Genomic DNA, 13,412 nt, shown 5'->3' on the forward strand with positions numbered 1-13,412 from the left:
TAATTTTCATTTATACTATAAGCCAATAATGAGTCAAAGGTTAATGATGAGGAAAGCAAACCAAATTCAAGTCACACAAGCTGATATACATATGCAGCGTCAAATTAACTAAAGCAAACTTAACTTGTGATCTGATTTGATCATGTATCTGGATAAAAACTAAACTACCCAGCCGGCGCCGCGGCTCACTAGGCTAATCCTCCGCCTAGCGGCGCCGGCACACCGGGTTCTAGTCCCGGTCAGGGCGCCGGATTCTGTCCCGGTTGCCCCTCTTCCAGGCCAGCTCTCTGCTGTGGCCAGGGAGTGCAGTGGAGGATGGCCCAGGTGCTTGGGCCCTGCACCCCATGGGAGACCAGGAAAAGCACCTGGCTCCTGGCTCCTGCCATCGGATCAGCGCGGTGCGCCGGCCGCAGCGCACTGGCCGCAGCGGCCATTGGAGGGTGAACCAACGGCAAAAGGAAGACCTTTCTCTCTGTCTCTCTCTCTCACTGTCCACTCTGCCTGTCAAAAAAAAAAAAAAAAACTAAACTACCACAAGAATCACTGTTTCATGAAAATGTCCATGGTATGTAGACAGATGGAAATGTGTCAAAGATACCTTATAAGAATCATTTGCCTGTCAAGATTGTGTTTGGCACCCCGACCCCAGGAAGGAGGAGGTCAGGAGAGGAAAATCAAGCAAATATTCATTCCACACACAACCTATGCTTGACTACTTCTCAGCATTATGTTTTTTGTTTTTTGGTTTTTTTTTTTTTAAGATTCATTTTATGTATTTGAAAGACAGAGTTAGAGAGAGAGAGGGAGGAAGGTCTTCCATCTGCTGGTTCAATCCCCAAATGGCCACAACAGACAGGAGGGGGCCAGGCTGAAGCCAGGAGCCAGGAGCTTCATCCGTGTCTCCTACATGGATGCAGGGGCCCAAACTTTTGGGCCATCCTCTGCTGCTTTCCCAGGCACATTAGCAGGGAGCTGGATTGTTAGTGGAGCAGCACAGACTTGAACTGGCACCTATAAGGGATGTGGGTGCTGCAGGCTGTGGCTTAACCCACTATGCTACAATGCTGGCCCCAAACATTATGTTTTAAAAACAAAAAAAATCTGGCCTTTTTTTACATTATGTTTTAAAAACAAAAAAAATCTGGCCTTTTTTTGTAAACTCTGGAACAGTTTCCCAAAAATATCTCATTCCTCCATGTCTGATATGTTCCCGAGTGGTAGATATGGAAAAATAATTACTGGATTTAATTTTAAATCACTGAATTTAATAGTAAAAAAATTAGTTTCTTACTACATCATTAAACTAACAGTTCCCTACTAGTTTATTAAATATAACCAAAAACATATTTTATTTATAAAATAAATCTTTGACAGTCTTATATAAACTTTATATAGAAACAAGACCTAATATCCAGATATACCATATATATATATATGAAATGATAAAGAACCTCAATAGACAGGTTAGTCAGTGCATGTCTGTAATTAAAAAAATGTTGGCTCATGCCCGTTTCCACTAAAAAGATCCTATATGCTCCAGAAAAGTAACTTAATAGTTAAGTCTAGCTTTTCTATACAGTGATCAATCAAAATTTCAATTAAAAAAAGTGCTAACACTCATATGTAATTTAAATCCTAAAAAATACTGTGGGGAAAAGTTCTTTATTTGCTTTTTGATACTCAGGCTTTCCACCTCAGTACTGAGAAGATAAAATGTTCTAGCATCTTTCCTCTCTCAGATAAGAAGCTCTACTTTGGCTGGTGCTGTGGAGCAGTGGGTTACCACCCTGGCCTGAAGCACCAGCATCCCATGTGGGCGCCAGTTCGAGACCTGGCTGTTCCACTTCTGATCCAGCTCTCTGCTATGGCCTGGGAAAGCAGTAGAAGATGGCCCAAGTCCTTGGGCCCCTGCACCCGTGTCAGAGACCCAGAGGAAGCTCCTGGCTCCTGGCTTTGGATTGGCACAGCTCCGGCCGTTGCAGCCAACTGGGGAGTGAACTATCAGATGGAAAACCTCTCTCTCTCTGCCTCTCCTCTCTGTGTAACTCTGACTTTCAAATAAATAAATAAATCTTTAAAAAAAAAAAAAAAAAAGCTCTACTTATTAGGAAATGTCTTTGGAAGGGCAAGGGAGAAATTGTCATCTGAACTAAGATGTTTTTACTTAGAGCAAATTTCAGTCTTCCTTGATCTTACCCAGATATCAGCCTTGGTAGTGATGGGTTTCCCTCCATAAAGGTTGATCATTTCAGGGGCTCTGTATGACAGAGTTGTATACCTGGTGGTAAATGAATGAAATAGAGAAGAGAGATATATAGAGAGATATAAAACAACAGATAATACATTGTTTCTGCATAAACACTTTCATAAAAAAGTTTTTAGGTTATAACATTATATGGAAATAATATTATTAAAAAAATTATTAAAAGTCCATCAAGAATTGAGCTATCCAATAACTATATAATTTTTACTCAACAAATTGCATATCTTTAATGATATAAAAGCTTAATTTTATTTATTCTAAATAACAATGTATTGAAAATAGGTTCCCTTGAATTTCTTCCATGAAATAATACAATTTGACTCTACTATTTTACTCTGTCAATTTAACGGTAAGTCTTCTACCCTCTCAAAAGCTTAGTTTATATGCTTACTGAGGAAGTTTCTTTTTTTTCCAAAAGGCAGAAAGAGACAGAGAGCAAGCATGAGCTCCCATCTGCTGGTTCACTCCTCAATTGCCCCCAAAAGCCAGGACTGGGCCAAGGGAAAGCCAGAAGCCAGGAACTAAATTCAGGACTCCCACATATGTGGCAGGAACCCAATTACCTGAGCCGTCACCAACATCTCCCAGGGTCTACATTAGCAGTCAAGAACCAGAGGTGGGCAACGAACCCAGGCACTGTGACTTGGAATGTGGTCATTTTAACTGCGAGGTTCAATGCTTGCCCCAGGGAGTTGGACTGGAGGGACACTAAGATAATTCCTTGCACACAGTAGTAAATCTTTGAGTCTATGTGTATAACTGCTGTTTAAAAAGGCATCTAGTTACCATAATTCTAACTATATTCATTATGAACATTTTGAATAGTCACTGCCAAGGAAAGCTATTTATAATTAGAAGATAATATAAATAAACATTTACCAATTCAAAGACCCCAAATCTCTTAAGACCAGAGCATTTTAATGAAGTAGTGCTAAAATCTCATGGCAGAAAACAGCAAAGTATAGATGGAGTTCCTGATCATGACATAATGTAAGACTTACTTTGAGTATTCTATTCTATATCTTATTTTACAAGAAATGTCTTAGAATTCAACACTTTCCCTCTTACTTTTTCCAGATTACCCCGAGACAGTCTGAAAGGTACAACTACGGAGGAATGACCTAAAAACTAGAATACAGACTGCATGAAGGTAAGACTTTTGTTAACTACTAAACCCTAGAACCAAGAACATTGTCAGTTCTGAACACATACTTGCCCGTTGTGAATGGCAAAATATTAACTTCTCAAGCGAGCTAAAAAGCATGAGAAGACCCCTGGTGAGCTTTAGTTCATCATTAATAGAAAATTCAGCTGAACCATAACTATACCTCAGACTACAAGAACAAGAAACAAAACACCTAGCAGGTCAGAGATGCCTAAGTGAAGTCTCACAGCAGCCACTAGAAATCAGAACCCAATTAATTTTTAAAATTAAATTTATATGCTTATATCCCCAAGAAACCAATTCAATAGTTTATTAGTTTTGCATTCTTCAGGACATTAATGTATTAATCAAGGTGTTAATTTTTATGGAATCTAACAATCATCATAGGCTAAATTTCTGAGAAAAAATAATACAGAAATCCACTGTTTTATACAAATGGGCCAGAGTAATGCCATTTCTGTTTGAAGTATTTCAAAATACTGCAGTTCAATGACAGTTCCTATACAGTCTCAAACAGAATCTGTGAGGAAACAATGCAAGGCAACTTAGCAAAGGCAGCATCTTAGAAAGTTCTATTCTGACAGATCTTTCTGCATTCTGTACCACTTTATTAAGACAATTAAAATTTATGAATAGTTTCATCTTTCAAAACTGAAACTTTAAAAACAAAGAAAGAAACCCTAAGAAGTCAGAAGGACCTCACAGGTGCTGCAGCAACCATGGAAAGCCCAGCGTAATGGCAGGTGTGACCTGCATTCCCACCAGAGCTTTTCAGCATAGCATCACAAAGCAACCACGACTTGACACAGACTCAACACTTTTATTTTCCATACACTGTTCAGTGCATACATTAGTCAGTTTTCTTAATATTAAACAAGAAGTAAATTAAATAAGGTAATCATTTTATGACAAGCATAAATCCTCAGCAGAAACAAAGTTTTTAACTGAACTTTATAATCACTTAAAATTCCCTTTAGGGGCCAGCGCCATGCCGCAGTGGGTTAATCCTCCACCTGCGGCACAGGCATCCCACATGGGCGCCAGTTCTAGTCCCGGCTGCTCCACTTCCAGTCCAGCTATCTGCTGTGGCCTGGGAAAGTGGTGGAGGATTGCCTGGATACTTGGGCCCCTGCACCCACGTGGGAGACCTGGAGGACACCTTGCTCCTGGCTTCAGATTGGCGCAGCTTCTGCAGTTGCGACCCTTTGGGGAGTGAACCAATAGAAGGAAGACCTCTCTTTCTCTCTCTCTCCCACTGTCTGGAACTCTACCTCTCAAATAAAATAAATAAAATCTTTATAAAAGAAATACTCCCTTTAATGCTCACTATTATGGCTTACTTATTAAATTTCTTCATAAATTTTTACAGTATAATTTAAAGCATCCATAGTGAAATATATTTTCTATTGAGCTAGATGAAATGTAAATCAATGTCAATGGCTATTTTTTTTAAAGATTTTATTTATTTATTTGAGAGGTAGAGTTACAGACAGTGAGGAGACAGAGACAGAGAGAAAGGTCTTCCTTCCACTGGCTCATTCCCCAGATGGCCGCAACAGCTGGAGCTGTGCTGATCCGAAGCCAGGAGCCAGGTGCTTCTTCCTGGTCTCCCATGCGGGTGCAGGGGCCCAAGGACTTGGGCCATTTTCTACTGCTTTCCCAAGCCATAGCAGAGAGCCAGATTGGAAGAGGGACAGCTGGGACTAGAACCGGGGCCCAAATGGGATGCCGGCGCCGCAAGCAGAGGATCAACCTACTGTGCCACGGCGTCGGCCCCAATGGCATTAATTTAGAAATTTCTAATGCAGTATCTAAAATTTGTATTAGCAGAGTTGGTTACAGACTTATGTTAACTAAAATTCCCATGAAAGAAAATAAAATAAACACTTACTTTTTAATTTCTTCTTCTACTACATTAACTCCATCTTTTTGAGGATTAAGAAATTTATTAGTGGCACTGCCAAAGTCACAAAGCACATAGTTTCCGCCATCATTCAACAAAATATTTTCTACCTTAAGAAAAGAAAATCAATAATTAGCATTTTTGAAATGAAAATTATCCTTTTTACAACACTTTTGATAAACATGGAAGTGGTGGTGCAGTATGTGTGTGCATACATGAGATACCTCAAAGACAAACCAGAGAAAAACACACTTGACTATGCCTACTTCTTTTAATAAAAACTGAGAAGTGCTTCTTCCAAATGTTTAGTGCAAGGACCAAGCAACCCTAAAACTGCTTTAATTAAAAGAACCAGCAACAGGCAGAGCCCAGATTCTTTTTACTGAGTCACAAGTTCTCTCTTTTCCTGATCCTTCAAATTATCTACAGACAAGTAATAATGAAAATCACTTAAATCCTTCCTCTGATTGACTCCTAGTACCATTTACAAATTAGACTTTGCTTAACTTGGAAATCAGGGTTATATTAACTAAATAAATTAGGTACACAGTTTCTTAGTAGTAGACTCTGAGTTCACAGTCCAATCTGCTACTTACTAGCATATGTATGCCCTTGGGCAATATGCTTAATCACTGCTGTGGTTTCCTTATCTACAAACCAAGTAAGATAGCAGTATCTACCACTGGAACTGTTGGGAAAATTAAATGAGTTAAAGTATGTAAAGTGCCTTAGAAGAGTACCTGGAATACTGTAAGCACTCTACACACTCTATTATTTTACACGTTTTTTCACAGTATCTATCATTTTTATGATACAGTCCTAGATGAGTAACTCACATCTTTGCCTTCTATCAAAATAGACATATTACAATTTCTTCATAGTTTTCTTCCACATATTTATGTACTTTGAAAAAAATTAGTACAAAATAAAGATTCATGTAAGAAATGTACTTAAACCAAATGCATGTTTGCACAAAGGTACACATGTAAAAAGAAGAAGCACTTGGAAGTAGACTATTTAAAATTATGCAGTTGAATTTCCTTTTAGAATTTTAAACCAAGACGACTCAGCTGAAATTATCAACTTTGTATTGAAAAGAGTTAATGAGCTATATAGCAGCACAAAAAAAGATACCAAATGTTAGGGGAAATGTAAAAACTGCATAATCAGAACTGAGACAAGCTGTACTGGTTATCCAAGTGAAGGAAGAAAAGTCTGCTCTCAACCCTTGACCTTACCTCCTACTCCCACACACTTCCCTGGATGATGATTTCATGATTAACATCCTATATTTTAAAAAACACCTACTATTCTCTTTCATCTTAACAGCATTTCATAACTCCTTTTCATAAAATGCTATATTCATCAGAAATGGGTTTCACTCATTAATTAAATATTTACAGAGATTGTGTTATATGACAGGCAGTGTTCTTAATGCATCACTAAAAGAGACAAAAACAAAGTTTCCTCCCACATGGAGCTGACATTCTAGTGGGAGAGGACATCTATCACTACCAGGTAAGTCATGGGGCATCCTAGAAAGTGGTTAAGTGCTATTACAACACGGAGCAAGTGGAGGTTAGAAATGCTAGGTTATAATAACAACAAGGAGAGTTAAGATAGGTCTCACGGAGATGGCGAAATCTGGCAGACTTAAAGAAGGGTACTCCTGGGCTAGCTTGGCACAAAGTATTTCAGGAAGTGATTTTTGTACTGTTAGTGTATGTGGGCATTCATGAAGACACCTCTAGTTCTAAACGACAGGTCTCACACTGTGATACCAGAAACAGTCAGTCCTCTTGGGAGACTTTTTCCAGTGCAACAAGGTACCAAATACAAGAAGACTAGAACCAAGAGGAAGGTAAGATTAAGTGACCATCACCATCAAATACCAGCAAAGTACAAAAACCACAGCAAGTACAAATGAGAACAGAGAGCCACGGCCGGTCTCTTCCAGCATCACCTCTTCCAGTACTGATACTTAACATGGACTCGAGGGGGTAGGAGGAATGCTGACCTGAGGGAATCCTGTGGAGGCGTGTTCACATTTTTCTTCAAATGAAACATTCTGTATCATATATTAGGCAGCTAAGTAAAACAATGACAGTGTCGGAGGCACAAAATCCACCTCCACAGTCATGCCAGAAAGCCTCAGGTCAGGTAAAGCACAAATGCAAACCTACAGGCAGCCTTCACAGGACTTCAGAAAATGTAGGAGGGAACAGAGACACTAATCTCGGGGATACTGATTAAAAAAAGGGTTTAGATGAAGACAGTCCAAGAATATTTTAACTCTAAAGTCCGAAGTATCACTCAATTCATAAGTAAAGTTCTTACCTTTAGATCCCGATGAATTATCGGAGTCTTACACTGATGCAGCCTTGCAACAGCCTCACAGGTATCACAGAATATCTGTAACACTTCTGGTTCCGTAAAACCCGTCTGCAGCTTCTTATTCATCTGATTAACTACCTGCCCAGCTAATCAAAAGAGTAATTTTGAGCAGATGTATCTTTAATAAATGAAGTCTACCACAAACAAAGAAATTAAGAAATCTCTCTATGGCTTCAGGTAATAGGAATTGGCTTTTCAATTTTTCATATAAGGGTGCTGCTTATAGCATATTCATTCAAAAACATGAAGTTTTTCACATTTTAACAACTCTAAGATCAGAACATCTTAAGAAATATAAAGGTTTGTTAGTTGAATCAGCCACTTTTTAACATTTTAACTTCTCTGAAGTCAAGGAATATCTGTTAGTTGACAGAATATTACATGTAAAGAAATAAAAATAGTTGTCCAACAGTGAGCTATTTATTGGATAAATGGTGGTGAACAAAAATAAGGTTTCTATCACCATGGAACTTGTAGTCTAATAGTAGAGAGAGATACACAATCATAATTATATACAGTAATAGTAATAAGAAAGAACTTAATACAGGATACCTGAATTTAAATTGGTGAGGGAAGATGGGGAAAAGAGTGTCAGATCAGGCTTGTCTAAGGAAGTGACATTTATGTTGAGACTGAAACATATGAGGAATTCACAAGGTGGAGAACCAGGCAAAGCGTGTGCTAGCAAAGATGAGAAAAGAATACACAGCAAACACTTCAGCATGGAGGAGAGCCTGAAAGCCAATATGCTCTAGGAACCAGAGAGGACGTCAAGGGGAGATGACACTGACAAGGCAGATGGGGATCTCCAATACATCTATCTTGAGAGTCAGTGAAATTTCCTGACCTGACTCTTGAAGATTTATCTTGACTGGGAGACAGGGGCATCAAGGCTGGGAATGCAGAGGTGAGTTAAGAGGCTAGTGCTATAATGCCCGTAAGAGAGAATGGACCAGAGTAATCTGCTAAAATCAATCAGCCTTGAGAGGGTTATTATATAATATAATAATTATAGTCTAATAACAATGAGAAAAACTTAACACCATTATACAATAAGAACACAAATAAATGTGACTCATACAGAAATTTATCTATTAAGAACAAAACTTGATAATTTAAAAATGCATAAATCTTGTATTAATTTTTAACATTCTGGCGCCAGCACTATGGCATAATGGGTAAAGCCACCACCTGCAGTACCAGCATCCCATATGGGCTCCACTTCCAATCCAGCTCTCTGCTAGGGCCTGGGAAAGCAGTATAAGATGACCCAAGTCTTTGGGCCCCTGCACCAGCAGTGGGAGACCAGGAAGAAGCTCCTGGCTCCTGGTTTCAGATTGGCACAGCTCCGTCCCTTGCAGCCAATTGGGGAGTGAACCAGTAGATGGAAGACCTCTCTCCCTCATTCCCTCTCTCTCTCTCTCACTCTCACTCTGCCTCTCCTTCTCTCTGTAACACTGACTTTCAAATAAATAATCTTTTAAAAAATTTTAACATTCCTTTTAACAAAACTGGATAAAACAAATGCTTACTACTTTGAAATTCATATGCAGTGCAGATACACTGTTTTTTTTTTTTTATTATTACTACCTAAATAGCAATCTCTGTCTTTTCCAAAATACTTGTTTTTCCCTTAGGATTTTAAGGCAGAAAGAATATTACATTTTACCTATGAATCTCCACTTTCAGAAAACTCAGGTTTCATTTGTCTCATCCCAAAAGCTTGAGGCACCTGACTGGACAATGCCTTCCTCCATTCTGTCATTTGGCCCACTCCCTATATTTTCTTAAACTAGAGAAATCTGGTTAAATCAAAACTAAATGGATGAAAAATGCTTTCTTGATTGTCATTCACATACTTCAACTACAATTTTGCAACTAAAGAAGTCAAAACCTGGAACTCATTCTACCTCTTCCAAACTTCAAAATGACAAACTGAGCAACCAAATTTTAAACAGATCCCCTTTCATCTATCAGAGATCTCTAGAGTTGAAATCTTGAACCAACACATCAGGTCCCAACAGAAGACTAAAAACTGTATTTGAGTTGAATTTCAAATGTAGATTTCATTCAACATCAGTTTTATGGAAATTACATAAAGTTTAAAAGAAGGTTACTATAATGAAAAAAGTATAGAATGAGACTCAGAAATCAAACATAATATATTGACGGCCTTTTAAAATAAGATATAAGGGCCACAGCAGATAAAGCCAATGCCTACAATACCAGCATCCTATATGGGCACCAGTTCATATCCTGGCTGCCCAACTTCTAATCCAGCTTCCTGCTAATGGCCTGGGAAAAGCAGCGGAACATGGCCCTAGTGTCTGGGCTCCTGCAACTCACATGGGAGACCCCAATGAGGCTCCTGGTTCCTGGCTTCAGCCTGACCCAGCACTAGCCATTGCGGCCATCTGGGAAGTGAACCATTGGATGGAAGATCTGTCTGTCTATTCTCCCACCCCTAACCCCCATAACTCTTTCATATAAATAAATAAATACTTTAAAATTAAAGTAAGATGTATATTCCTCTCAAATCTTTGCATATTTCTCATTTCTTAAACAAAAGCTTTGTACACTAAGCCCAATTTCATTACTAAAACTTTACAACTCAACATTTTTTGAACCTTTTAACTTTGTTCAACAACCTTTATTCCTGAGCACACTGAGTACTACTTCACTTCAAAAACCATTAAGTACAGCCTACTGCTCCATTTAAATTTTGGTAATTTGGCTTGCTTGTACTACAGGATTAGTCAATTTTATCTGTAGTTGTTTGCACCATTGGCCCCATATTGCCGACCTTCCCCTGTTCCATTGCCTTTACCAGGTAACTTTGCAGATGTTCCCAATAAATGGGGCAGAGGTTTCCTGCTCTTTGACTTGGGCTTGGTCATGATTTTCTCTGAACAACAAAAAGGACAGAAGTGGCAGTGTTCCAGTCCCAAAATGAGGCTTTAAGGGCCTCATGTGCTCCCACATGCCCTCTTAGTTTCACCACTGCCATGGCAAAAACCTGCCCCAAGACAGCTTCTTCATGTCAGGAAGAAGAGGAATGCGTGAAGATGGCTATCCCAACTAATCCCAGCTAAGGACACTGACACGTGACCCAGCCCCGCCAAAACCAGCAGCACCACCCATCAGCTCAGAGGAGAGCAGCAGTGCACAGACACACACAAGCAACAGACAGCTACTGTCTGATACTCCTGAGTTCAGGGATTCTTCTAAATATACAAAAGCTAAAATACATAATTCATGGGAACTTAAGTAGAACACCTCTTAGGAACAGAAATTAAAAATTCATAAATTTTCATAATTTACTCATGAATTATACCTAAAATAACAGAAAATGTTCTCAAAATACTAACATTAATATCTGGAAGTCTGGTACCTTAAGTATATCATCTCCCTTCAATCTGTATATCAGAATAATCACAAAGAAAGCACTATCAAGCCATGAATTTGCAGAGACTGATAAAAGCTGATTATAAACACTGAATATCTGAAACCATGTAGGGGTTTCACATTTTTTTACTTTCTATAAAGCTTGATTTCTACATAATCAAGACCAATGCACTTGAACTATTTAAATACTACACTGGTTTTCTTGCAAAAGTGCATTCATTGTTCAATAATTTTCTGTTATACAATTACTTTTATAGAGGATATAAGGAGAGAGTATTTACTTCCCATGTTCAACCCCTCCAAAACATTGCTTCTCCGTGGGAGAAAAAGGAGTGTACCTAAATGATTTATCTGACAAAAGGACTGAGCATATTCTGTTCAGGTCCTCGGATTCTTTCTCTAAAGACAGAACTGCCCACGCAGGAAGGTACATTTTCATCTGTAACTCATGGACTAACCTTAGCCAGTGAAACATGTGCAGAAAACTACAAACATAAAAGAGCCTAACAATAGAAAAGAATTCAAATAAAACAAAAACACAAGAGAAAGAAAAAATATTTTAGTAACTGAAATTAATATCTGCAAACAGATGATTTGGGCCTAAAACCAAAAAAAAGGCAAGGTGTATTTTTTTAAGATTTTATTTATTTATTTGACAGGTAGAGTAACAGGCAGTGAGAGGGAGAATCAGACAGAAAGGTCTTCCATCCACTGGCTCACTCCCCCAAATGGCAGCAACAGCCGGAGCTGGGCTGATCTGAAGCCAGAAGTCAGGAGCTTCCTCCAGGTCTCCCATGCAGGTGCAAGAACCCAAGCACTTGGGCCATCTTCTACTGCTTTCTCAGGCCATAGCAGAGAGCTGGATCAGAAGTGGAGCAGCCAGGTCTCGAACCAGCACCCATATGGGATGCCGGCACTGCAGGCAGTGACTTTACCCACTACAACACAGCGCGAACCCTGATTGCTCCACTTCTAACAGAGCTTCCTTCTAATGCTAATGGAAAGGCAGCAAAAGATGGCTGAAGTACTTGAGTTCTTACCAACCACATGAAAGACCCAGAAGAAGTTTTAGGCTCCTGGCTTCAGCTTGGACGAACCACAGCCATTGTGGCCATCTGGGAAGGGAACCAGCAGATAAAATATAGCTCATGTGCACACTATCTCTTTCTCTCTCTCTCCTTTCTGTAACTCTGCCTGTCAAATAAATAAATCTTCTTAAAAAGATACTTAAAAATATAAAATTCTATAGAACTGAAAGATAAGAGTTAAAGAATGAATCCAGCCAGCGCCCCAGCTCACTAGGCTAATCCTCCACCACCTAGCGGCACCGGCACACCGGGTTCTAGTCCCGGTCGGGGCACCAGATTCTTTTCCGGTTGCCCCTCTTCCAGGCCAGCTCTCTGCTGTGGCCCGGAAGGCAGTGGAGGATGGCCCAAGTGCTTGGGCCCTGCACCCCATGGGAGACAAGGAGAAGCACCTGGCTCCTGCCATCGGATCAGCGCGGTGCGCTGGCCGCAGTGCACCAGCTGTGGCGGCCACTGGAGGGTGAGCCAACGGCAAAAGGAAGATCTTTCTCTCTGTCTCTCTCTCACTATCCACTCTGCCTGTCGGAAAAAAAAAAAAAAAAAAAAGAATGAATGAATCCAACTAAAATAGAATAATAGGGGCCAGCGCTACGGCGCAGTGGGTTAAAGTCCTGGCCTGAAGCGCCAACATTCTATATGGGCGCCAGTTCTAATCCATGCTGCTCCTTATCTGATCCAGCTCTCTGCTATGGCCTAGGAAAGCAGTAGGCAATGGCCCAAGTCCTTGGGCCCCTGCAACCACATGGAAGACCTGGAAGAAGCTCCTGGCTCCTGGCTTTGGAACGGGTGTAGCCCCAGCCGTTGCAGCCATTACGAGAGTGAACCAGCAGAAGGAAGATCTCTCTCTCTCTCTCTGTCCCTCTCTCTCTGTAACGGTGTCTTTCAAATAAATAAAGTAAATCTTAAGAAATGCGTGTCCTGGAAAAAGGATACCAAAATGAGCATTACTAAGGATGTTTAATCCTGAAACTCTGATATGCTGGCGATAAAGGGAAAATTGTAACTGAAAGTGTCTATGGAGAAAAAAGGTCACATAGAAAACAGTCACAACATCAGACTTCTCAATAGCAATGCTAGGGAAAGAAAGGAACAATGCCTTCAAAGTTCTAGAACAAAAATTATCTCTATGCTAAAATCCAGCCACTCAGTTAAAACTTCAATGTGGGTGTAGAATAAACACATGTTTATATATTCAAG

At 39.8% G+C, this 13,412-nt stretch overlaps 1 protein-coding gene across 2 annotated transcripts in view; it reads right to left on the reverse strand.

Annotated features, from left to right (window-relative positions):
• BMP2K (BMP2 inducible kinase) overlaps positions 1-13,412 on the reverse strand; it is a 151,023-nt gene that overhangs the window by 72,666 nt on the left and 64,945 nt on the right. For both annotated transcript variants that reach the window (XM_008267688.5, XM_002716997.6), the window contains exons 4-6: positions 7,669-7,811; positions 5,320-5,441; positions 2,197-2,278 (exon numbers count right to left, since the gene is read on the reverse strand). In XM_008267688.5, the coding sequence (XP_008265910.1) occupies positions 2,197-2,278; positions 5,320-5,441; positions 7,669-7,811 (347 nt within the window). The remainder of the gene's footprint in view (positions 1-2,196; positions 2,279-5,319; positions 5,442-7,668; positions 7,812-13,412) is intronic.

The sequence above is a fragment of the Oryctolagus cuniculus genome, chromosome 8, assembly GCF_051225735.1.
Source record: "Oryctolagus cuniculus isolate XC-2025 breed Fujian yellow rabbit chromosome 8, ASM5122573v1, whole genome shotgun sequence".
In the NCBI taxonomy this organism is placed as follows: Eukaryota; Metazoa; Chordata; class Mammalia; order Lagomorpha; family Leporidae; genus Oryctolagus; species Oryctolagus cuniculus.